We start from the raw sequence: 23,000 nt of genomic DNA, 5'->3' as shown, positions 1-23,000 counted from the left end.
TCAGATAAAAGCAAAAATATAATTGTCCTTTAAGCCAAAACACTTCTTACAACATAATCCATTTCAAATGCAGCAGTGAACTCTAAGCTTGCAAAATTTGTTTTACTTCAGATATCTCAGACCTGTTTAATTTGATATCACTGTAATATAAAGGTGAGATTGGTAGTGGTGATGGTGATGTAAAGCTAAATCAAACTAAACGGGTTTTAATGGATATCCATTAACAACTCAATGAGTTGATTTGCCACCTTAACAATAACCTCCAAGACACTTTCCCTACATCCCCGCCCGGAAAGCAAGCAATTTTCGTCAATGGCTTCCCGTGCAAGAATCCAAACAACATCACTGCCCCCGACTTCAAAATCTCCAAGCTAACTCGAAAGCACTTGAAGTGCTTCCTACTACTATGTCCTTCTTGCAAGAAGCACGTCAAGTGTTTTTCCACGATTTCTTGCATTTTTACCAAGAATTGGTTTCAAAAATATATTTATAAAAAACTCTTTCTGTCCTTTTGAAACACCTTCCAAACCAACCCTAAATCGTACGTCTAAATGAACTTTGACCTATGTTTTTTCTTAGCTTTGGGTGCTAATTTTGCACCTTTCTCATTCCACGGCATGTCGTTTACTTAAGTCCACAGCACATAGCATTTTGGGGCCCAATTCTCTACTCCGAGAAACCAAACAGTCATTTGTTAGCTATTTCGCGCCAAACCTGTCGAGCTTTCCGAGACCGATCGAAGACGAAGACGAAGCGCAATGGTGGAGTTGTGCTTTGTTCTGGACCTGCGAAGCTTACCGCTTCCATTTCTCAGAGACTTGAAGCAGGTAAGAAGCAATTCAGTTCAATTAACACTGTTTAATTTCTCTATAAATTGCAACAATTCGTACAAATTATCCATACAAATTGCTGTTTCGAAATCGATCGACTCACGAATCGCATGCGTTTTTCCGGTAAATTTTGCTAGTCGCTGTTGCAGCTTGCGAATTTGTACGCCATTTCATCGCCGGCGCCGTGGGGCAGATCGGAGTCGCTCAGAGATCGGATTGGCCTGTGCTACGTTTTTCAAAATCCGATTTCCTTGTCCGATGAGGTATGTGAATTCGTAATGCAGGCTACCTGTTTGTTTTATTTTCCATGAGAGGCCGAGAGGCTGAGAGCGATTGAATATATCGTTTTTGCAGATGAAGATCGTATATACACCGAGTCCGAGCGGAAACTTCAATCTCCGCGACTTCCACCATGCGGTTAACAACTTGCCTGCACATGGATTTCGGCCTCAGATCGATGATTTGGGTAATCTATGGGATCCATTGTTTTCTTCTTCATGCTCATTTTGTTAATTTCTGTTTAATTTATCGCAGGTGTGAAACTTTCCAGTGTCCTAAATGATCAAGTTTTGTACCACCGGGGAGGTAAAGATATCATGAGAAAAGTGATTGTCATAACCTCCTGTTTGCCTCGAGATGTCGACTTCGTCATGCAAAAAACTATCACGGTTAGCCTTTCATTGCTTACTTATCTTCAGTGTTTTCATTTTTCGCCATGCTTACTTTTGCAGCTTGCTTCTCATGGCAGAGTTTTCTTTTGGTGTTGGCTTCTTTTTCCACAGGCGGCAGCCGAAAAGTGTGTTTCTGTCGATTTTGTGCTGTTTGAGCAAAGATCATCCCATCTGAGCAATACAAAAGAGAATTTCAACAATTTTCAAACATGTATCTCTGATCTTGATAATTGCTCATTTCAAGCATATCTCCCAGGTTTTCCACTCCTATCATTCATCTCTGTATGTAGGATACTAGGGCAGCCAACTTTGATTAATGAAAAAAAAATCTTTCATGTGCGTGAGAGCATAAACGGATGGCCATATACTTCCTTCAAGTGCTCTTTCCATTTCACTAATTCTCTCTATGTATGTTAATAGTTGTCATTACAGTCTAAGAGACTGGAATCATTGTAGCCGTTCAAGGCCACAAGCTGGGGTTAGTTTGTTCTTACTATTAACAAAACTTGCAGATATCAAAGTATTGCATGGCCTGGTAAACCGATGGTTACAGGATTTAAAGGATGACGTTGAAGAACCATTGCAAGCTCGTTTTAACTTCAAGAACAACCTTGTGGGCTCTGTGAACCAGATATCCTGCAACTTGTATATATCTGTCAATCCAATTATCGATGGTTTCTATCCCTGTCAGGTACTATATGTAATACTCCTTTGTCAAACTTTATAGTTCCTCTACGTGTGAACCATCCATGTTGGCTGAAAAACCTTCATGGGTGGTGGATTTTTGTGGTCATATTTGCCATCATAACTTATGTACTGACTACTGAGCATCATTTAAAATCTTAAGTTATGAACTTATGATTTGTGGTGTTAAAGTGAAAACTGCTTAGAGTTGTTACAGCATCATCATCTGGCCTGAGACACTGATATTTATCACAAGTAGAGTAATACATGGCTTTCATTTTCTTGAGATCCAAAAGCTAACTGAAATAGCTGTCATGATGGATAGAGAGGAATTTGGTTCATATTTTTAATTTCTGTCCTGGATTATGTTAGGTTGATTATGTGTGGGTTATCATTGCTTCAAGAAGATTGTATTAACAGTCGTAAAATCGTGAGCATAGTACAATGATATCTGCACTGTATGGTTTGTTCTGTTATTCCAAGCAACTGCTATCACTTAATTAGAGAGCTGCTTAGTTAAAATCTGAGTAAACTTAATTTACAGTTGCTCTATCCTCCCTGCATAGAAGCAGTATGGAAGACATCATGATGATATACTCCTTCGTTCCTCCATTTTCATTTATTTCAACTTCACAATTTAAGTCTACAATTAAGATCTTGATTATAGGTTTACTGCTTATAGACATGCAGATGTCATGGCATTTCGCTGGAAGATGCTGTTAGAAATAGAAGCGAGGAACTTTCTTGTCCGGTCACAGGCTGTAATCTTGGAAGATGTGATGTGATTGAAGATTCTGTGAAAGTTGGAGTAAAAACAATCCTTTTACTGCCCTCATTCCCAAGCTCTATGAAGCTCAAGCGTTGTTCTTCGCCAATTGACTTCAATGTCATTGAGAGGACTAACATGGGGTCTCTAAGCGAAGGTAAATGTTAAGCTTGAAGCTGACATTTATTAGTTCCTTCTGAGCTTACTAGAAAGTCACTAAAGAATTGATCGGTCCTTTCAGTTTTTGGTCTCAGCATTGATTAACTACCCCTTTCTTGGGCTTTTTATCACAGGTGTTATAATGGGAGCTTCCTATGTTGTGATTCCATCAACTTTTCATGAGATAGAAACTAGTCCGGATGAAATTGATCAGTCAGAATTGAATACTCAACGTGCGTTGAAGGCCTCCTTTGATTTTTTTTGGTTTGTCGCTTCGCTTGGATACCAGTAAGAGTTGCTGATACGTTAATCCAGGACAACCTAGTTCAGAGACTTTGTGGATGTCTAATAATAGGACTTGCAGGGATTCTCTGAATGCTTCAGTAACTCTTATCTATGTTCACATTTTGTTCTTTTCTCCTAACCAGGCTACAAATTTGCAGTTTTCCGTGGGATTTGCAGTGCACTACATTCAATGGACCAGTGTCTGTTATGCTCTTCAAATTGTAATGTAGAAAGTATGACGGAGGGCACATTGCACTGTTATTATATTCTTCAACCTTCGGGCAACGGGCCGATGCTTCTCAGAGTGAATATTTCTCTTGAAGTTCCTGAAATACTAAAATTCTTTACGCAACAATTATCTTTGTGCTGTGTATATCATTGTTTCTGTGCTTCCAGCTTGGTCTAGTTTTAGTTCCATATAGCATGGATTATATGCATTGGCTAATTATTTTGCATTTATTTTCTCTACTCTGCTATATCTTGTATCTCTGTTAACCATTATTATATTATTTGCAGCGCATTGCCGGATCAGAGGAAGTTTTGCACATTCCCAATCTCAACCAATTAACAACTAGTTCTTCAGTACGTAAGGAGATTGAGAACTCAATTAAAGAATCTTTGTCAAAGGTATGAACCATGTTTCTGCTTGCATTCTTCTGGAAAATACTGGGAAAATCCTTTTCTTTTAATCCTTCTTATGAGTAAGCGACTTGAATCAATTTCTTTAAATATCTAGTTTGACAAGGTTGTTGAGTTTCACAATTCGTCTAGACCACAAAGTGCTGCATGGTGTAAGCTACAATTTGAACCAAATTTTCCCAGGAATTATTTGTTGTTTTCAATATCTTAAATATGTTGTTAGTGCAGAGTGTTGGTGAAGAGATCAATATATTTTACCAGATTCATGAGTTAGATTAGTGACTTTTATCACAGAACGTCTATAAAATTGAGTTATGTGCGTGCATTTCAATGCTTAGATTGTTGCATGATGCAGTGATTCCGCCAAATATTTGTGCAGATTGATGTTAGAGATTATAATCCCATGCTGCACGAGAGGGGCTTCCATCAGAATTTAAACTTGCTTGTAAAGGAGAGCTTACAGTTGGGGTAATTGTTCTCTTCATCCACCTTGAGCCTGCATAACATATAGAAATAATCGTACAGATATACAGGCACCAATTGGCTCTTGTTACTCTCAGCACGCCCGTTTCATGTTTTATAAATGGTAGAGGAAGCGAATGTTGAAAACATGGATTTTGTTACTCAGCATGAATGTTTCGGTTTTTTTTTTCTTTTGTCATCATTGAAGATATCTAGTCACGGTCTACTTTTTCATGATCCAACTCAAGGTTTTTGTGTACAAGGATGGCCTCATTTTCATCGATATTGTTATTTAGGCACGTGTCTAGGACTGATTTTCAATTCACTAGTGTTATTCAGGGTGTTTAGCACCTATATACGAGAACTAATGGTGAAAGTTCCATCTGTTAATTGCTTTTTGACGTGAATATTTCAGATCAATAGCCCCTGGATTTGAAGAGCAAACCTATGAGCCAAACGCAACCGAACCAAAACTTCCAGAAGTGGCTGCACAGTCAAATTCAACAATAGATCTTCCAATCATCAGACACGAAGCCTCACACTGTGATCCGACAGCCATAGAAGACAAAGCATCTGCTTGCATTACAGAAGAGTGGGAGAAGCTGATCGTCAATGATGTCTCCGAGCTACATTCTCCAGTTTGCACTTCCAAACCGAAGCTAGATCAATCAGCCCTATCGCCACCAGATGGTAACCGGCAACTTGACGCGAAAACATCAAGAATTCTAGAGAGACTCGAGGTGCCGAGACAGTTCAAAAGAGAATCAGTGTCTCCGATCCTCACAAACAATGCCGGCGGCACAAAGAATCCGATTGTTGAGGTAAAGAGGCCTTTGATCCCATCCCAGCCTATTTCTGCTCCAAACCAACCCGTAACTGGTAGCCAACTAATGAAACCAAATTTCCAGAGGCTAAAAAGGAAGCATAAATAAAACATGACCGCCGCCAAACTAGCCGTTTAAACTTGTGAGTCGTATAAGTACCAGAAGCTTGTGAAATTACAAGCTTGCCATTACACTGGGAAGTTCCCTTGGGAAATTATCTTCTTGACCAAACACAACCTTATATGATTATCATATATGACTTAAAAATACATCCACATTCTCTTCTATGTATAAGTTAAGGAAAAAGAAAATAACTCGAATACAAACTTTATGCTACAATACGGGAGAATTTAAGATGCGGCTGCTGCACACGACAATACCTTAACAATATGCGACTTTACATGTGAGTCTCAAATCCTAATGAGTGTGTTGCTGCGTCAGCCGTACCTAAGAATTTCTCCTAAAACCTGAGAGATTCTATCATTACAAAATATTATCTTCTCTTATTCTCTCTCATCTCACATGATAATAAGAGATTACAACGATTACATCATTGTACAACATGGTTTGCACATCTCTTCAATCCAACCTGTAATTAACTTGTATAATTATAATTATATATATAATATGTGGGACAGACTTGTGTTATCAGAAGTTTTCTTTGTGGAACTCAAATCGGGTGGAGGTTTTGTGAGAGAAGTCGAGGGACAGCTGGCGTAGCTCTTCGGTAAGCGCCGGTGGCCCGCAGTAGAACACCCCTGCACGACACAAAAACAACCCCTTCTGGTTAAATAATTGAACATGATTAAGACATTGATATTGTGTTGATGGTCATCCACGTTCTATCATCCTCAACAACGGCACCCCCTAGAATATTATCCAACCAATGACTTTCTTTAACGACGACATAAATGCGATAGTAAAAGGAACTAGGAAAGCTAATATGTGTAACACGTTAAAACAAAGAGAATTGTTATTCATACTTTTAAAAAAAGTTATGCTTTACGAGAAACCTTATCCTATATAAAAAGATGTGGTTACTAATAGTTTGTAAATGTGATATGTTATTTTTTGAGGAATATTTGGTGTATTAGATCATTCCTAAATCCCATCCGAAGTCTTATGTCAAATTTTGTACTTCTCTAACTGAATTGTCAAATGCTATTTTCTTATTAATATAGAGCTTTAAATGATTGTTATATTTAAAAAAATTGTTGAAACAAAATTTGTAAATGTTAGTGGACTAAGGAACCCACCATTAAAATTAGTTAAAAATAAATTTGACGTTGATGTCAAATTTGACTCCTAATCACAAAGGCTTGAAATCAAATTAGCAAATAACACTTTGATTGGAAGGATTTTTTTATATCAAATACGCACAGTGACATCTCTACCTAGGATTTGACATCTCATTTGAAGATGCTCTTAGTGGAGCAGAACTTCCACGTGACTAAATGTCATAGTGACAACATTTTAAGTCAATTATGCATTATTATGTGAGAAAGTATAAAACTTATTGATTTGGAATACTGTTACTATGACATTGCAATTATAAATTATATTTTGAAAACAATTTTCATAACACGAGTACTTTAAATTCCTCCCATATTAGGGAAATTAAAATTTTTATTTTTTTTTCCTTCAAAATTTGTTGTGTGATGAAGTTTTGTGGCAGAGGGAAGGGAACTCACCAACTCTAGCATCGGTGTGATCGAGTGCAATCCGCTTGTAGACCTCACGCCAGTTTGGCTTGGCAAAGTGCGATTTGACACGTGTGCCGGAGACAATGTCGACACCATTCTTTGCATGACTCAAAGACTGAAGCATGGCAATGAGGGCAGAACGTGCATCACCTTCTTCATACACACTAGTGCAATAATTGTGAAATTCAATAACCCTGTTGTGGTCCAATTCCGCCACCTCATTCATCGCTCCTTTGAACCAATCAAAGGAGCCCTGTTCCCGTGTCACCCAATAAAAATACGCCCGCTTGGTCTTAAAGTTATGGTGTCCCACCGAGGTCGATCCAGCTTGTGTTTTTGATGATTTGTGTGGTAACTTGGTGCCCCCGCCACCACCACCACCACCATTTTCTAAAGCATTGTCCTCCTCCTCTTCCTCCATGGCCTTGATATTGTTCACTATGTCCTTCAAAATGCTAATCATTGGGGTTGCCCCAATCCCTAGCCCTACCAACAACACCACTTCATAGGTCTTGTATTCTTGAGCTGGTGCTCCATAGGGTCCATCGATCAACACTCTTGGAAATCTGTTTTCAAAAATAAATAAATAAATCATCACACTAATCACTTCCCACTAACATCAAGAAAGAAAAAGAAAAAAATAATAATATGCCTCATTATTAGAACTTTACCTAAAAATGTGAAGTCGCGGTATTCTAAAGTTAATCGTATATTGTAATATGAAAAGAGAAATACTAAGGGGACTCTCTTAAAGTGAGATTTTTTATGGACTCTCCGCCGACTTTTGTTTTTTGCACACTGTGGTGATACAATTCTAGTGCCAACACTATAAAACATTGTGCAAAAAACATCAGTTACTAGAGAGTCTATAGAGAGTCCCACTTTTGAGAGAGACTCCTTAGCATTTCCCATATGAGAAAGTTAAAACGAACAAGAGAAATGCTAAGGAGACTTTTTCAAAAGTGGAACTCTATATGGACTCTCTGCTACCTCATATTTTTTGCACAATGTTTTAAAATGTTAGCACAGAAATTAACATTCAACTTTGAAAAAATATTCTTAGCATTTTTCAACGACAATAGTGCTAATTGGCTTAAGATACAGGCCAACCAGCACCCATAAAGTAGACAAATTTTCTTTCCCTCATTAGTCGTTGTCAGAAAAGACACAAAGCAACTTTATCATGAGCAAAGGAAATAACAAAGAAGGAAAAACTAAGGCCACCTAGTCTTCTACTTTAGAGAAATGATGTGTTATTCACACACTTATTTTTATTTCTCACATACATATTATTAATTTTTGTTATTTGATATTCTTCAATTTATTTGATTAGACGTCCGAAAATTAATACGGTATATGGAAAGTAAAAAAAATATGTGAACATCACATCAGGAAAAATGATAGACCACATCCATGTTTAGGCGTTTATCTTATTTTCTTTAAGCACAACCAATCAAGATTAACTACCTTTTCTTCTTTTGTCCTACAAGTATATGCAATTGGGAATATTTTGTCTACTAATGACCAAATTGATAGCCAGTGTATATCCCATTGTGTCCAATTATCTGATCATTTAAGTTGCCTACGTAAATTAATTATAGAGAGATAGATACAATAAAATATAGGTGGAGAATAGATTAAAAAAAATTCTCTAGTAGCTAGGCACTTTTACCTTACCCTCATTATCCTAGATTTAAACACTAGATTTTTTTTTGCTTTCTTTTTTCCTGTTCTAAAAATCTCCACCTAACGCCTCCTAGGGCTGCGCCTAGGGGTTAGGCAGCTGACGACCACCTGATTAATCTTTAAGCGTTTGAAAATTAAAATTAAAAGAATCACCTAAGCTGCTTAAGCCGCCTAGATGCTAGGCCCGTGCTTGCAGCCCGATTAGCGAAATTGACAACCTTGTTTTTACCCATTAAGAGATGTTACTAAACTCATGATTTAGTGGAGCATTACCAGCTAATTAATCCTTAAGTTATTGTTACTCACATCAAGTTTTCAGCTCCTTGCATGTGGTCAGCTGTAAGGAGTCCACTTTTCCCACTAGGAGGTGGTTGGCATACCTAAACAAATCAGCACAACAAGATTAACATCCCATGAGATTATTAGTTAGAATGTGGGACTCAATTATATCCATATACAATTATGTTATACATGTCAATATTTGTTCTTTAAGGAAAATCTAGCTACACTTGCAGTGTATGTAATTAAGTAATTAAGTTTGTGATCGCAGACGCACCTTTGAGAACACCGTTTTAAGTTGTCGGGTCCAATCTCCGACGATCCGGATATGAACACTGAGGTGGTCATCTCCAGGGGCCGAGGTGATGGAAAACGGGTGCCTTTTGTACATTAACAACACAAGAAAATAGACAAGTGCGTGAGAAAAAGACATGTAAGGATCATAGGATCATAATGTTATATTGTTAGACTATTAATCAAAATCGTAAACCTAATTCCACTTAGTAGCTATATGATTAAAAATGTGGCACAATCATGCATGACAATTTAATTCATTCATATGTTAAAACAATGATTAAGGTTAATTACCATTCAAATGGCGACACAGCAGCACAATTAACAAACATGTATTGCCCACTATGGTATCTGAAGCCTTGAGGCTTGGACAAATGAAGTGCCAAGACATTACCAGGGTAGAGAGCCACCTTCACCATAATTAAACAAATAATAATCAGATCTATAAATGTCATTTTTGTTAATTTTTTATATTAATCATTTGGTGGTATTTTCTCCAATATATATAAAGTTGCTTACCTTTAGAATCTGAACGGGCTTGATGCTGGATCTGAGTGCCCTAACTAATCTTTCACCAGCATAGAGTGTGAGTGGAACAGCTAGGTACATCCATGTCTGTCAATGCCATGACCATGAAATAAGTGTTACAACAAAAAAAATCATACATTAATCATATAGAAATTCTTTATGCAAAACGTCAATTATTACAAAATGAACGTCGTCGGACAAATTGATACAACAGTAAAAAGGTGAAGTATGGAGAGAAACTTGTCTACAACAGTGATGTCACTATAACGGTATTCCAAACTAATCATGTTTAACGTTCTCACATGACAGTTCATGATTAGCTTGAGATACTATCACAGGGACATCAACGTTGCAGGGTTGTTTTTATTGTAAACATGAGGTAGTTAAGAAGGTTTCTTACTGTTTTCTGGTACCATTTCTTGGTCAGATACAGGTGAACTCCATGGATAATCAGCAGGACATAGACTATGACGAAAAGGTGGTGGGAATACCAAAAGGCATTGAACCCAGCGAGCTTATTCAGAGGCTTAGGCAGGTTAACTTTACCTCTTCTGAAACAAGGAGCAGCCAATGTGAATGCAACCGCCATCAAAACCACCATGACAATCCCACTCACTCCCTCCAAAGATTTCACGAAATACCAGTAACTCGAAGGCTGCACCTCCCCGAAAAATGGCTTCATCAGCTCGTAGTCATCGCTGTTCGCATGAATGAGCCTCGGGAAGTCGCAGGCCATATGGTAGATTGCATGTATCCCAACTCCAAACCCAATCCCCACAGCTATCACCTTGTGGAAATTGAGATTGTCGTCGAAGGGGATAACGCCTCCTAGTTTGGTCTTGTTTCGGAGCAAGGTTATGGTGTTCCGGCAGACCGGGAGGAGAATGAGCGCCATGTTGAATTTGAGTGTCTCCGCTGCACCTTTCGCCATGCAGACGCAGTGTCCCATCACTTCGTACGCTGCCTTGTTTCGATACTGCATGAATTTGTACACGAATAGACCTAACGTGATTCCGAGCCACAGGATCATTACCCAAACTCTCTTCCAATTGTCTTGCAAGAAGTACTTTGTATTGTTATAACACCTTGTTAATGGATGCTCTCTTGTAGGCTTGAGCTTCTGGCTCAGCATTCTGCTTAGGTTTCGGCTGTCTTTTCCTCTTGCCGCAGCTGCAGTCTCTTCCGGTCCTTCCAACAAGAGCGTTTCGAGGCTGTCTATCTGTTCCCACATTCGTCACCATCATCAAATGAACCAAGGACTTGAGAATTTTAAAATTAAGAACTCTGGCTAGAGTTGTGTGCTCCCCTCTCCATCCCTAAGTTTGAATCCTCCCTTCCGCAGTTAAGATTCGATTAATTAGAAAGTGAATAAAATGAAAAAACTATTTACCATGATGTATCCGAGATTGTCTGGATCTAACTCTTCCATGATCAATGCTGCATACTCATCTGCTTGTTTTTGGATGTTTGAGAGCTTGTTGGCAGAAGCACTGAAGCTAATAATCTGCATCTCGGATTAAAAAAATTAATTTCGAAAATGTCCTGAGAGACCTACACAAAAATCACATGAATTAATTTAACTTTTGGTGATTCTTTCTGCCATACCTCCTTGACTTCCTCTATGGTGATTCTTCCATCTGCATCTTTATCAACCCTGAAATTTTTCATGTTTAAAAGATGAGAAAGAATAGAGAAATTAAGAGTTCGTTTGATAACCATTCCATTTATAGTTTTTAATTTTAGCGATTGCTTCAGGAAATCTCGAAAAGAAAAAAAAACTGGGATGAGCATGAAGTAAACTACATGTCAAAGAAAGTTTGAAGCCTGGAGTCAAATCCCTGCTCAGAGATTTGATCCCATAACTCTTTCAGCTGATCCTCATTGATAGAATCGCCTTTGATGTCGAGCTTTCGAGCAAGCGCATCGAAAAGCTTCCCTGCAAACTCTTTCGATTCCTTGTTCATTCCTACATAAGAGTTTTCCAAAACATCAAACATGAGAAATGTAAACAGAAATTGAAGTAGCATTAGGAAAAGCTGTTATTAGTACCTATACATTCCCCGAAAAGCGCACGGGAAAGCAGGCCATTGGTGGAAGCAGTGAGCTTGCAGAACCTCTTCTCAACTTCAGGCCACTCATTCCCATCAGTCTTGCTGATGAACTTGAGGCCCTTCAATGCAGGGGCAGCCGCTGACTGTGTTCGATCAAACCGCCTTCGCGGATGATGATGAGGCACTGCTGCTACTACTGCTTGTTTTGAAAACGAGGCCAGGCGCTTGATATGAAATGAAGCATTTCGAACAAAAGACCGGCTCTTCTCCAACCCTTTTCCCAGCAGCTCAACATGATCTTCGTGATCTTCATGAGGAGGATGATCGGCAGGTTTTACGCTGTGAACCGCCACAGAATCATCTCGGACGTCCAGAGTGACCTCGACATAAGATTCTTCATCATTTGAACTAATGCTAGGCTTGGTAGCAGAGATTGGCTCCGGTGTGTTGATCTTGGCATTCTTCTTTGTGCCTGATCTTTTTTTGTTCAGTGGTCCGCTAAGAGGTCCGCTCAGCGGACCGCTATAATTCGCCATTTTTTCGTTACCACCGATGATCTCAGTATCTGAGTGGTAATGAACTCCTCCAGCCTCATTTGTTCCCATTTTCTCAGTAACCAAACGAGTTTCTGTGAGGAAGAAATTTTAAGGCTGAAGATCTTGGTGTGTTTCTTTGCTTATAACAAAGGAAAGGCTGGCAATGAGAGAAGAGTCCAAAAGGGTTGTTAATTATTTTCTGTTTCTTTCATTTCTTTCTGGGGCTTAGTGGATGGAGTGTATGCATGTGATGTTTATATTATTTATAGAGCAGGTCAGATCATTCCCACTTCAAAGAAAGTATATTCTATCTACGAGTTTTGTTAGAATCAGTCGCGCAAATGCGAAATAATTATTTAATGATTGATTAGTGTGAGACTTTTATAAGTTTTGTAACAGTCGATGGTTGCCTATCATTTGTGTGCGTAAACAGCTAACACTACAAATTCTGATATTATGACCTGTGCGATGTCTCGTCGAGTAGTCTGGATGGTGCTGAGAAAGTTACAATCTTTAATCACTGTTCTTTCTTTTTTACTTTCTCTTTATCTATAAACCTCTAAGGTAAACGTGAATCTCATGAATCTGGGATAAGTCAACATGTCCGGCCTTTTATACCCCAAGCCAAATCCTCATTCAAGTAAGTTATCTTTAATCACTCATTTTTCTTTTTTACGTTTTCTTTATCTAGAAATCTCTTTTCAAAGCGAATGTGAATCTGGTGAATCTAATTTATCTATATAATATAAGAAAAAAACAAGGTTTTAAAAGGCCCTAAGCACTAGCCAGACGGCGAGCAAGTGCTAGCACATAGGCGTCTAAGCGGGGCCTTGGCAGAGGCTTAGGCTTTTTTTTTAATTTAATTAAATTTATTATATAACATATAAATAAATGTCTGCTTATACTTTATAAAATACAAATTGTACTGGGATACATAAACTACGAAATAGAATGACATATAAATTATAAAGTACCATATTATATTGAAAACATGGGGAAACAACATATAATGAGTGTTCATCCAAGTATCTAACAAATCTCTTACAATTTATTGAAAAAGTAAAATACAAAATGGAAATTATCTGTTTTTTGTCTAAGTGAGAGTCGCAACCTATGCAGTCTAGGTGGGCACCTAAATAGTCTAAACACTTAAGGATTAATCATGGCAGTAATCATCTACCTAAGGCCTAAGCAGAACCTAAGCACCACTAGACGGAGACTTTTAAAACAGTAATAAAATCAAGGGTAAATTAAATAGAAACCCCTCAGGTTTGAGGGTTTATTACAATCCCATACAACATCTTTAAAACATTTCACTTTCATACATCACGTACTATTTTATTTCAAAATAACACATCCGTTAGATTTTCCATCCAATTGTCTGTTAAATGCTAACGTGGCTGCCACATGAAAAAAAAATATAATTTTTATACATTAACAATATTATAATATTAACCCTATTTAAAAAAAACAAAAAAAACCAGAATCAGAAGAAACCAAACCCTTCTGTTCCCCCCTCCTCCCCGCGACAACCCACATGCCTTCCTCTGCCTTTCCCGTCGACTATAAGCTCGCGACCTCCTCGGCCAACGGTTGCAGGTATTTGGCTTGTGGGTTATGGGTTGTGGTTTTGCAGGTAGTGGGTTGCAAGGGTTTCTAAGAAAACTAGTGAAAAAAAAAAATCAGATAAGTGATTAAAGGTGGGGGCTTTGAGGTGGGAGAGGTGGAGGGGGATATGGGTTTTGGGGGAAGGAGATGCGTGGAGGCAGAGGGTGGCGGGGGAAGAGGCGGGAGAGGGGTGGAATTCAAAGTTCAAACCCTAGAGAGGGAGAGGGAGAGGGAATGAGGGAATTGAAAAAAGGGTGTCAAGGAGTGTTGGGGTTGGTGTGGAGGAAGAAGAAGAGTGGGAGAGATGGGTAAGGGGGTGGGGACGGACGGAGACGGACGGGAAGGAATATATGGGTAAGGGGGTGGGGTGAGATGTGGGGTTGTGGGGAAGGGGATCTGGGTTCGGGTTTTCTGGTTTTTTTTTTTTTTTTTTAAATAGGGTTAACATTATAAAATTGTTAATGTATAAAAAATTAATTTTTTTTTTGCCATGTGGCAGCCACATCAGCACAAATGTGGCAGCCACGTCAGCATTTAACAGACTATTGGATAGAAAATCTAACGAATGTGTTGTTTTGAAATAAAATAATACGTAAGGTATGAAAGTGAAATGTTTTAAAGATATTATATGAGGTTGTAATAGATCTCAAACTTGAGGGGTTTCTATATAATTTACCCTAAAATCAACAAGAGAACAAAACAAAAATACCACTCACCCTCATCACAACAAACAGTGTACATGTGAAAGCAAATGACTTCTGTTATACCAATTTTGTTTTACTTGAGACACAAGAAAAATAAAAGCTGCAAAAGTTTATATATTTGCAGTGGTAGTATTAAATTGCAAAATAGGGTTCCAGGAAATAGAAACAGACATGATTTGCATTTAAGTCGATTATAGAGCTTCATGCTTATCAATAGTGCCTAATTAAAATATATATTTCAGATGATTTGTGATTAAATGGATCGTTAAAGTAATTGGTTGTATGAGGTCGTTGAGCTTGGTTTTAGATCCACATGGCACACCCTACACATAATACATAGATAGCTAATAAACATTTAATATTAGAATTATAATGTAAACTAAAGGATGCGGATTTGAAGTAAGCTATCAGTCTTAATCTGTGTTTAAAAATCGATATAGGTGAAAATATCGATATATAAATTTATAAAAATATCGATATTGGTTGCATTCAACAGAAATTATGGAAATTTACAATAGGTATGTATATCAACTCATTCAAATTTAGTCAAAATTAGAGAAAATTTTCTCAAAAAAATTTAAAAGTTCAAAATTTGTCATGGGTTTCGATAAATTTTCTGTAGTGAATCAGTATTTTCTTACATCTCGTCGATATAGGTTGAAGTTTCCATTTTAGCCCCTTTTCATATCAGTCCTTGACTTTTTAAATATTTTGACGAAAACATTGACAATTTCGTAAATATTTTAAACATTGGTAATTACAATTTAAAATCAAACTCATCATCCATGAGAGTTGAATTTAAACCTGTTCACTTAGAAGTGAAAGAATAACACCTGTAAGCCATATTGCTAAGGGACATGATATATATATTTTTTTCCTCACTCATTGATGATAGTTCAATGTGTAGGTGCAATGTATACTCCTTACTCTTCCCCCGTGACCCAAAAAAAAAAAATTATAGAGACAAAGGCCAACTACTCCAGGGCAGCTCATCACTTAAAAACAAAGGGAATAACGTTTGTGGAGATGGCTCAAAAACATATACCAAAAAATTAGGATTAATACTAATTTAATTAAGGGAGAGTCAACATTAAATTAGGTGCATAAATAAGAACACAACAAGTACATAATTCAAACCCCACATGGTTTTTATTTTACTTTTAATTCTGACCCCTTGGTTCTGATATTTTATTTGCCTGATCTGAGAGAGAGAGAGAGATATATATATATATATATATATTTTTTTTTTTTTAAATTTACTAATATTAAACGGAGGGGGAATTTCAAAAGTCTTATATTAATTTAGGGAATGGGGAGTTTTGAAATCGGGATGAGTAAAATCTAACACTCTATCCACTAAGATATTGGACCGCATGTGATCTGAGATATATAAGAATATAAGGATTTGAAAAATGTCGAGGTAGGTATAAAATTTACCTACTTGTAAAAAAATCCAAAAGAAGAGAATTTTGTAAGATCAAACCAAACAAATTTGTCTACTAAATCATAAATTAACAGATGGATTCAAAAAAAAGTTAACATCTTGATTGATTGGACGGACGTGCGTGAAAATTGAACGGAGATGAAGGAAAAAAAAAGGCAGATTTTACATGAGCAACATTTGTAGGTTAACTTTTGCCACTTGAGATATAGCCGAATTTTTGACAGAGTTGGAGGGATGAGACAAAGACGAGTTTCGAGTATCACGGGGTATATTTTAGAGGGCATATCAATCATTAATTTTAGTGTTGTCACTAGCTTAGCCGTTGATAGTTGCTAGCATACTTGCAATGAATTATCCTCCAATGTGTCGTGCTGACGTTGTGCCTCAGTTAGGCCCATACAGTGTTTTTTTTTTTTCCCTTCTGTTTATCGGACAAGGATTGTCTACCCTCCAGTTCCGATGCCTTTTCCGTGACCTCCTGTTTGTGTGATCACGATTAAACCACGTCATCATTTTATATTACTATTCATTTTTGTTTTATTATATCTATAAAAAAACAATATAAAATGTTGACATAGCTTAACCGTGACCACACAAACCAGGAGGGCATGGGAGGGCACGGGAACAAGAAGGGGCAGACAATCCTTGTCCGAATTGTTTTGCTTAATTACTGTTAATATTAAGACAATATTAAGCAATAATAATTGTACTAAAGTGAGAAAATTAAAGGCGGCAGCATGCCAATTTGTATTTAAAAATAAATAATGTGAGCCCAATGCTTCAAGAATTAATGATTTACTATATACAATTAATTAATCACCTGAGAACTTAAACAAAACTTTGATTAACTACAAGATGGATGTTGTATACTGCTGTTAGACAACTGGACACTCTGATCTGATCCATTTCTTATGAACGGGTTTCCGGTAGCATCTACGTCGATAACGACAGTGTCACCGGGCTTGTAACCTCCGGCAAGAAGCGCTTCGCTCAACGGATCTTCAATTATTGACGTAATCGCCCTCCTAAGCGGGCGGGCGCCATAAAACCGGTCGTAGCCTTGCTCACATATGAGGCCCTTGACAGATTCAGACACCTCCAATCCCATTCCCAGAGACATTAGCCTCTTCTTCAGCTCTTGTAGCATTAAGTTTACAATCTCGAGCATCTAGCGTAAAAAAAATGACACAAAAATTAGAATGTAAATATAATATCAAGCCGGAGGTTACAAGCCCGGTGAGGAGCAGCACCGGAGGTTACAAAAATTCAAAGATGCGGAGTTTGAGGAGACAAGCTGCGCTATGGAAATGCCTAACCCTAGAGATGTAATGGATTAAGGTGATGAATTTCTACTTTTAAGGGACTGGAATTCCTAAAATCAATGAAAGATGGCATACCTGAGCCTTTTGAAGGGGATGGAATACAACTACTTCGTCTATCCGATTCAGCAACTCTGGACGAAAATATGTCTTGAGTTCTTCCATTACAGTTGCTTTTAGTCCGGCATATGAAGTTACCTCATCATCTGCAAGCAAGAAACCAATGGAGCTTTGTCTGCCCCTAGCAATGATAGTGGACCCAACATTAGACGTCATCACTACCAACGCATTCTTAAATGACACTCTCCGTCCCTATCAAACCCACATTGTCGACAAAATGAGTCAATAATCAAAGACTAGTAAGAAAGAAAGTGATCACAAAACTTAAAAAGTTAGAGCAACCAAAAAAATACTATGGAGCAACCAAGCGACAGTTTCCTTGTATCGAGCTAAATACCCAACTAACTTAAAGCCAAAGGTAACAAACCTGAGCATCAGTCAGGTGGCCATCTTCAAAAATTTGGAGAAGGATGTTGAAGATATCTGGATGGGCTTTCTCTATTTCATCAAACACAACCACTGTAAAAGGTCGTCTTCTAATAGCTTCGGTTAGAGTGCCCCCAGCTCCATAGCCAACATAACCTGGGGGTGACCCTATTAATTTGCTAACAGAATGGCGCTCCATATATTCACTCATGTCAAACCGTAGCATGGCTTCCTCCTGTAACAATAACATCAAGAATCACATAAAATATTTTGATTGGATGTATGCCTATGCCTCATCGAGCTCCTAATGCATCGAGGTTCCATTGTACTTTTAATCTTAGCAATTACTCAATTGCAGAAAGAGTACCTTCTCTTATAAAGAGTGAAGACTTACTGATCCAAAATAAGATGCGGCCAAAGCTTTTGTTAATTCAGTTTTGCCAACCCCGGTCGGACCACAAAAGAGCAGTGTTGCCATGGGTCTGTCAGGATCCTTCAGTCCAACCCGGGATCTCTTAACAGCTCGAGAAATGGCAGCAACAGCCTCTTCTTGACCAACAACCCGTTTCCTAAGCTTCTCATCAAGACCGACCAGAAGCATTCTGTCATCAGCGGTGAGCTGCTGAAGAGGGACTCCTGACCATAGTGAGGCAACTGCTGCTATATCCTCTGGTCCCACCACTGCAGGTCTGAAAAATATATTAGCAAGAAATCCAGTTAAAAATCATTCTGTGACCTCGGGAAAGGCCAACTGCATTATCCTCCAGATATGTTTTCAGGGCCAAAGGTCATACTCATCACCAGATGTGGAAGATGAAGAGGAGGGTTCTCTGATATCATCCACACTAGAAGCATCGCTATTTTTTAGTTCAGTCGCTAGGACCTGCTTATATTGTAGTCACAACATTAGCATCATACGAGGATCACTAAACACGATAAGTATATAACAGACAACAGGAGCAATGTCAGTACCACTTCATGCATCGCCTGAACTGTCCGAATTTCTTGCCAATAGTCATCAGGTGACTTTGAAAGTATACAAATTTGCTGTTCTCTTTTCCTCTTAAAGGCATCCATACGAGCCCTACTTCCCGCTTCATCAATGAGATCAATAGCTTTATCAGGTAGATATCTATCAGGTATATATCTTGCTGCTAGATACACAGCTGCAATAATGGCTTCTGGTTCATATCTGCAGTTGTGATGGGCCTCATATTTCTCACGTAGACCTAATAGAATCCTAACTGCATCATCCTAAAAAAATTTATATCATTTCAATTCCGGGTTGTATAATGACCGATCACTTCACATACAGTAAGATGAAAATTCATTTTGAAAAATACCTGGCTTGGTTCATTAATCCAAACAGGTTGTAATCTTCGTGCAAATGCTTTATCCTTTTCAAGGTGCAACCTGTATTCATCTGCAGTTGTGGCTGCAATACACTGCAAACAACAGAATGTTAAAGCAACTTAGACTAAGAGAACTTAGAAAACAAGCACAGATCTTAAACACAAAATCAGGGCATTGCTCCAACATAACTGATTTGGATTCCATTTCCATGTAACAACAAAGAAAACTACGGTGGGATAAAAAAAAATCTGGATTTCCTATCTTTGTATGCCAAGATTCATTCGATAAAATAACTTCAGCTACTCAGAACAATAATGCATGAATGAATGAGATAATAGCCCTAGAAACTTAGAAAGTGTACCGAGTCACTTTCCAACATCACTGACTGAAATAAGAACAAGAAACGAAAACGTACCTTTGAATTATTATATCTACTTGTGAAGGTTAAGACAATTACATCATAATCCAAAGAGAAAAGGAACTTGACTTGAGTTCAACATTAGTAATCATATTTGGTAATAAGAACTAGTGTCAATCAAATGCTTATATCCCTGTACTTGGCTTTGGGTGCAAGCATCATTATCAACAAGTTATCTGTCACTATTAGTTCTTAGCAATCTCGCAATCTCATGCTTAAATCCCTTCTGGCATACAATTTAGACTTTCTCTTCAATGCATGAAGACGTTTATTCAAAGGATCTCTGGGTCAAGCACTAAGATAACTCCATAAGTCGAGCACTAAGCATAACGCTATAGGTCAATGCCCTATATTGCGAAGACCAGTTAACGATTGATCATATAGATGACTAATGGCTTCCAATTAAGTGTTAGTGATGCCTTCACTAACTAGATATAATATTTATGACGAGATGCCATGCCAATACATGAGGACGGTAACTAAAATTACATATAGAACAAGATTGAATGAAGGCGAAGTAGACAAATAACCTGTAATTGACCCCTCCCAAGGGGCGGTTTTATTAGATTGGCAATGTCAAGACTAGACCCCTTATTTCTTTGTCCAACTGTTCCAGACTCAATGAGGGTATGTACTTCATCAATAAAAAGAATAATGTTTCCTGCAATGCAAGCACATCATGAATGAGCAGACAGGAATTGATTATTTTCTTATATAAATAACTGAAAAATGTTTACTCACCTGCTTTTCTTATGTCACTTAACAATGTGGTAACACGCGCCTCCATTTCTCCCCTCTCTTTTGAACCAGCCATTAATAGTGCTATATCCAAGGACATTACACGTTTTTCCTGTGGAAAAATAAGGCTAATCAAATTATTAATATGCAGCTACATTAAATTTAATGTATAAGCAACTGAATTGGGATGGGAGTGTAGAGCTAGATAAGCTAGATCAGTTAGATGAGCTAGAGGAATATAAATCATTTGTGAGAACACACCAGGAGAAAAGCAGGGACATCCGCCTGTGCAATACTAATCGCCAGTCCTTCAACAATGGCCGTCTTTCCAACCCCACTTTCACCGAGAAGAATGGGGTTATTTTTACTTCTGCGACAAAGTATCTGAATAATTCTCTGAACTTCAGTGTCTCGGCCGATAACAGGATCAATGAGTCCCTCACTAGCACGAGCAGTAAGATCCACGCAGAATTGGTCCAAAGCACTTTTATCTGAGAAGACAGAGGAATTACAGGGCAATTCCCTCTGATTTTGTAGCAAAAAAACTAAACAATAGAGACGAGCAAACCTACTTCTTACCTTTCTTTTTCCCAGAAGCAGTTGATTTTTTGGAAAGGGAATTTTGAAATCCCCCAGATGGTTCTCTACCATCTTTGACAAGCTCTACTTGAAGCCTCGAGGCTGCCTCGGCTAACAACTGATTTACATCTACCCCCAGTCTGAAATCGCATTCATTTATTAGCTTCAGAATGGAAACTCATATACACTTTCGCACCTTAAACCTCGTCCCCAAAAATGAAATCATGTAAATGCAGCCCGTACAGATGTCATATGCTCTCTATCCCTCTCTCTCAGGTCACACAATTTCATTACAAGGTACAACTTTTCGGTTATGTACCATGCAATTGCAAACTCGTCGAAGCATGACAAATGCATAAGGTAGTTATTGACAAGAAAATAACCAATTCCCACCATTCATAACACAAACACATGGAGCATATAGAGGACCCCATAGTAAACAAGTATAGGCACATCATACTTCTTTCTACCAAGTTTTGAAATCATATGTTCCACACTGCATTTCGAACAAAGGAAATTCATAGCTAATCAACCCAATTACAAAAATTAGAAAAACAAAATTGAGGACAAAAAAGTACCTTTTGAGGACCTGACCAGCACTTCCATCATCAGCGGTGAATAAACCAATGGCAATGTGCTCCGGCGCAATGAAGTTGTGAGCTCTAGCCCTCGAATACTCCAACGCCGCCTCGAGCACCCGCTTTGTGCTAATTGAAAAGGGGACATCAGTGGCGGAAGCGGAAGCAGCTCGGCCAGAAGGATCAACTTCTGCAGAAGAAGAAGTCTGACTTTGACTATGGTGGTGCCAAATGGCGCGAACAGCTTCCCGGGCCTGGTTTATAGAGATGCCCGAGCCCAGAAAGCCGTGGGAATTCGGATGAAGATGGCGGTGCTGCTCCTCCTCGGCGATCAGACCCAGAAGCAGGTGCTGGGTAAACACCATGTTTCTGCCGAGAGCTCTGGCTTCTCTTTGGGAAAAGATGACGGATTTGACTGCTCGCTCCGTAAACCGCTCGAAGACGGCGGCGACGATCCGGAGCTTGGTTTTTCGCCGGCCGGTGGGGCCGGTGGGAAAGGTGCGAGCTTTGAAGGGGGAAAGGAAAGAAGAAGCAAAAGGGGGTGATGGGTTGGCGAGGCGAATTGGGTAGAGAGAGAAGACTTGCCTGCCGCCGCCGCTACTTCTGCTTCGGCTGCGATCATAACGGAGGAATTGAGTGCAGCAACAATTAGAAGTAGAAGAATTTAGAGACGGAGTCCACCATTGAAGTGAAGGAATCAGCACGGAGGAGGACGACGACGATGACACTTGCATTCTCCTGAGCTCTGACTTTGAGAGAGAGAGAGAGAGAGAGAGAGAGAGAGGAGGGTGGGAAGGTTTGGGTTTGCTTTGAAAAAATAGTGTAAAGAATAAATGGAGGATTATTGGATCCAAAAAATTGTATAAAATGATAAATTTGTTAAGCTGAAGGCGAAAGAAAGGTGTCTTGATTGATGCTAATGTTTAACCACGTCCAAGAGATCTCTTCATTTCCAAGCGAAAGCAAACACTTCTTCCTTCTTCTCTTTTCTTTTTATACTCTCTCCCAATCATAATCAATGCTTCTTAAACTAAAATTTATCAACATATTTAGTCCAATAAATTGCTAAGAAAAAGAGTGTGGAGATTTCGAATACTAGTGTGGTTTTAACTATATGAACTCAAGAATATTTTTACCTTAATTTATTTGATCAGTCTTATCATAGATTATGAAAAACTTTAATGTTTGACAAGTCAAATATCTGTATGACCAAACACAAAACCGAAATTACCTAAGTTATCATTTGCATGCGGTTAGTCGTACATAAAATTCCCTTCAATTCAGAAGTCAATAAACATGTGTACGGTGTACCCAATTTGAACAAGGGAACATACGGCTGACTAGAAAGTAAGCATATGAGCGCTGCCTGCCTGCCT

At 38.4% G+C, this 23,000-nt stretch overlaps 3 protein-coding genes across 4 annotated transcripts; 1 reads left to right on the top strand and 2 right to left on the bottom strand.

Annotated features, from left to right (window-relative positions):
• Positions 1–563: 563 nt before the first annotated feature.
• LOC126626569 (uncharacterized) lies at positions 564–5,605 on the top strand. 2 transcript variants are annotated; one of them, XM_050295935.1, is made up of 12 exons: positions 564–827; positions 968–1,093; positions 1,185–1,296; positions 1,365–1,498; positions 1,613–1,757; positions 2,014–2,192; positions 2,868–3,108; positions 3,245–3,343; positions 3,539–3,699; positions 3,912–4,022; positions 4,414–4,502; positions 4,912–5,605. In XM_050295935.1, the coding sequence occupies exons 1-12, from the start codon at positions 759–761 to the stop codon at positions 5,426–5,428; spliced, it is 1,983 nt and encodes a 660-aa protein (XP_050151892.1). In that variant the 5' UTR covers positions 564–758; the 3' UTR covers positions 5,429–5,605. The 2 variants fall into 2 exon arrangements, with proteins under 2 accessions (XP_050151892.1, XP_050151893.1); XM_050295936.1 differs by having other exon boundaries at positions 565–827; positions 3,554–3,699.
• LOC126626568 (respiratory burst oxidase homolog protein C-like) lies at positions 5,535–12,720 on the bottom strand. Its single transcript, XM_050295934.1, has 11 exons — positions 11,860–12,720; positions 11,614–11,776; positions 11,416–11,464; positions 11,201–11,314; positions 10,211–11,029; positions 9,802–9,897; positions 9,577–9,692; positions 9,266–9,368; positions 9,016–9,089; positions 7,012–7,589; positions 5,535–6,078 (listed from the first exon to the last, which is right to left on the bottom strand). Exons 1-11 carry the CDS (start codon positions 12,464–12,466, stop codon positions 5,969–5,971), a joined length of 2,829 nt encoding a protein of 942 aa, XP_050151891.1. The 5' UTR covers positions 12,467–12,720; the 3' UTR covers positions 5,535–5,968.
• A 4,148-nt stretch (positions 12,721–16,868) lies between these two features.
• Positions 16,869–22,579, bottom strand: LOC126626567 (chaperone protein ClpD, chloroplastic). The gene is made up of 12 exons (XM_050295933.1): positions 21,625–22,579; positions 21,047–21,186; positions 20,729–20,958; positions 20,471–20,579; positions 20,260–20,390; positions 19,302–19,403; positions 18,931–19,212; positions 18,753–18,841; positions 18,353–18,647; positions 17,960–18,193; positions 17,551–17,784; positions 16,869–17,321 (listed from the first exon to the last, which is right to left on the bottom strand). Exons 1-12 carry the CDS (start codon positions 22,356–22,358, stop codon positions 16,998–17,000), a joined length of 2,904 nt encoding a protein of 967 aa, XP_050151890.1. The 5' UTR covers positions 22,359–22,579; the 3' UTR covers positions 16,869–16,997.
• Between the last annotated feature and the right edge of the window lie 421 nt (positions 22,580–23,000).

This window comes from Malus sylvestris, chromosome 6 (assembly GCF_916048215.2).
Source record: "Malus sylvestris chromosome 6, drMalSylv7.2, whole genome shotgun sequence".
NCBI lineage: Eukaryota > Viridiplantae > Streptophyta > Magnoliopsida > Rosales > Rosaceae > Malus > Malus sylvestris.
This window is presented reverse-complemented; position numbering and strand designations above follow the sequence as displayed.

Bases quoted from the DNA above. Each gene is read 5' to 3' on its own strand.
- LOC126626568 (XM_050295934.1), bottom strand. From the start codon at position 12,466: ATGGGAACAAATGAGGCTGGAGGAGTTCATTACCACTCAGATACTGAG. The intron at 9,369-9,576 runs GTAATTAACCTT...AATGTACAAAAG, and splicing joins GCTGTGTCGCCATTTGAATG to GCACCCGTTTTCCATCACCT. The intron at 7,590-9,015 runs GTGAGTAACAAT...TTTTGAAAACAG, and splicing joins CAAGGAGCTGAAAACTTGAT to ATTTCCAAGAGTGTTGATCG.
- LOC126626567 (XM_050295933.1), bottom strand. From the start codon at position 22,358: ATGCAAGTGTCATCGTCGTCGTCCTCCTCCGTGCTGATTCCTTCACTT. The intron at 20,959-21,046 runs GTAAGAAGTAGG...CTGTCTTCTCAG, and splicing joins TGCTTCTGGGAAAAAGAAAG to ATAAAAGTGCTTTGGACCAA. The intron at 19,213-19,301 runs GTATTTTTCAAA...AAATTTTTTTAG, and splicing joins GGATTAATGAACCAAGCCAG to GATGATGCAGTTAGGATTCT.
- LOC126626569 (XM_050295935.1), top strand. From the start codon at position 759: ATGGTGGAGTTGTGCTTTGTTCTGGACCTGCGAAGCTTACCGCTTCCA. The intron at 1,297-1,364 runs GTAATCTATGGG...AATTTATCGCAG, and splicing joins GCCTCAGATCGATGATTTGG to GTGTGAAACTTTCCAGTGTC. The intron at 3,344-3,538 runs GTGCGTTGAAGG...TCTCCTAACCAG, and splicing joins GTCAGAATTGAATACTCAAC to GCTACAAATTTGCAGTTTTC.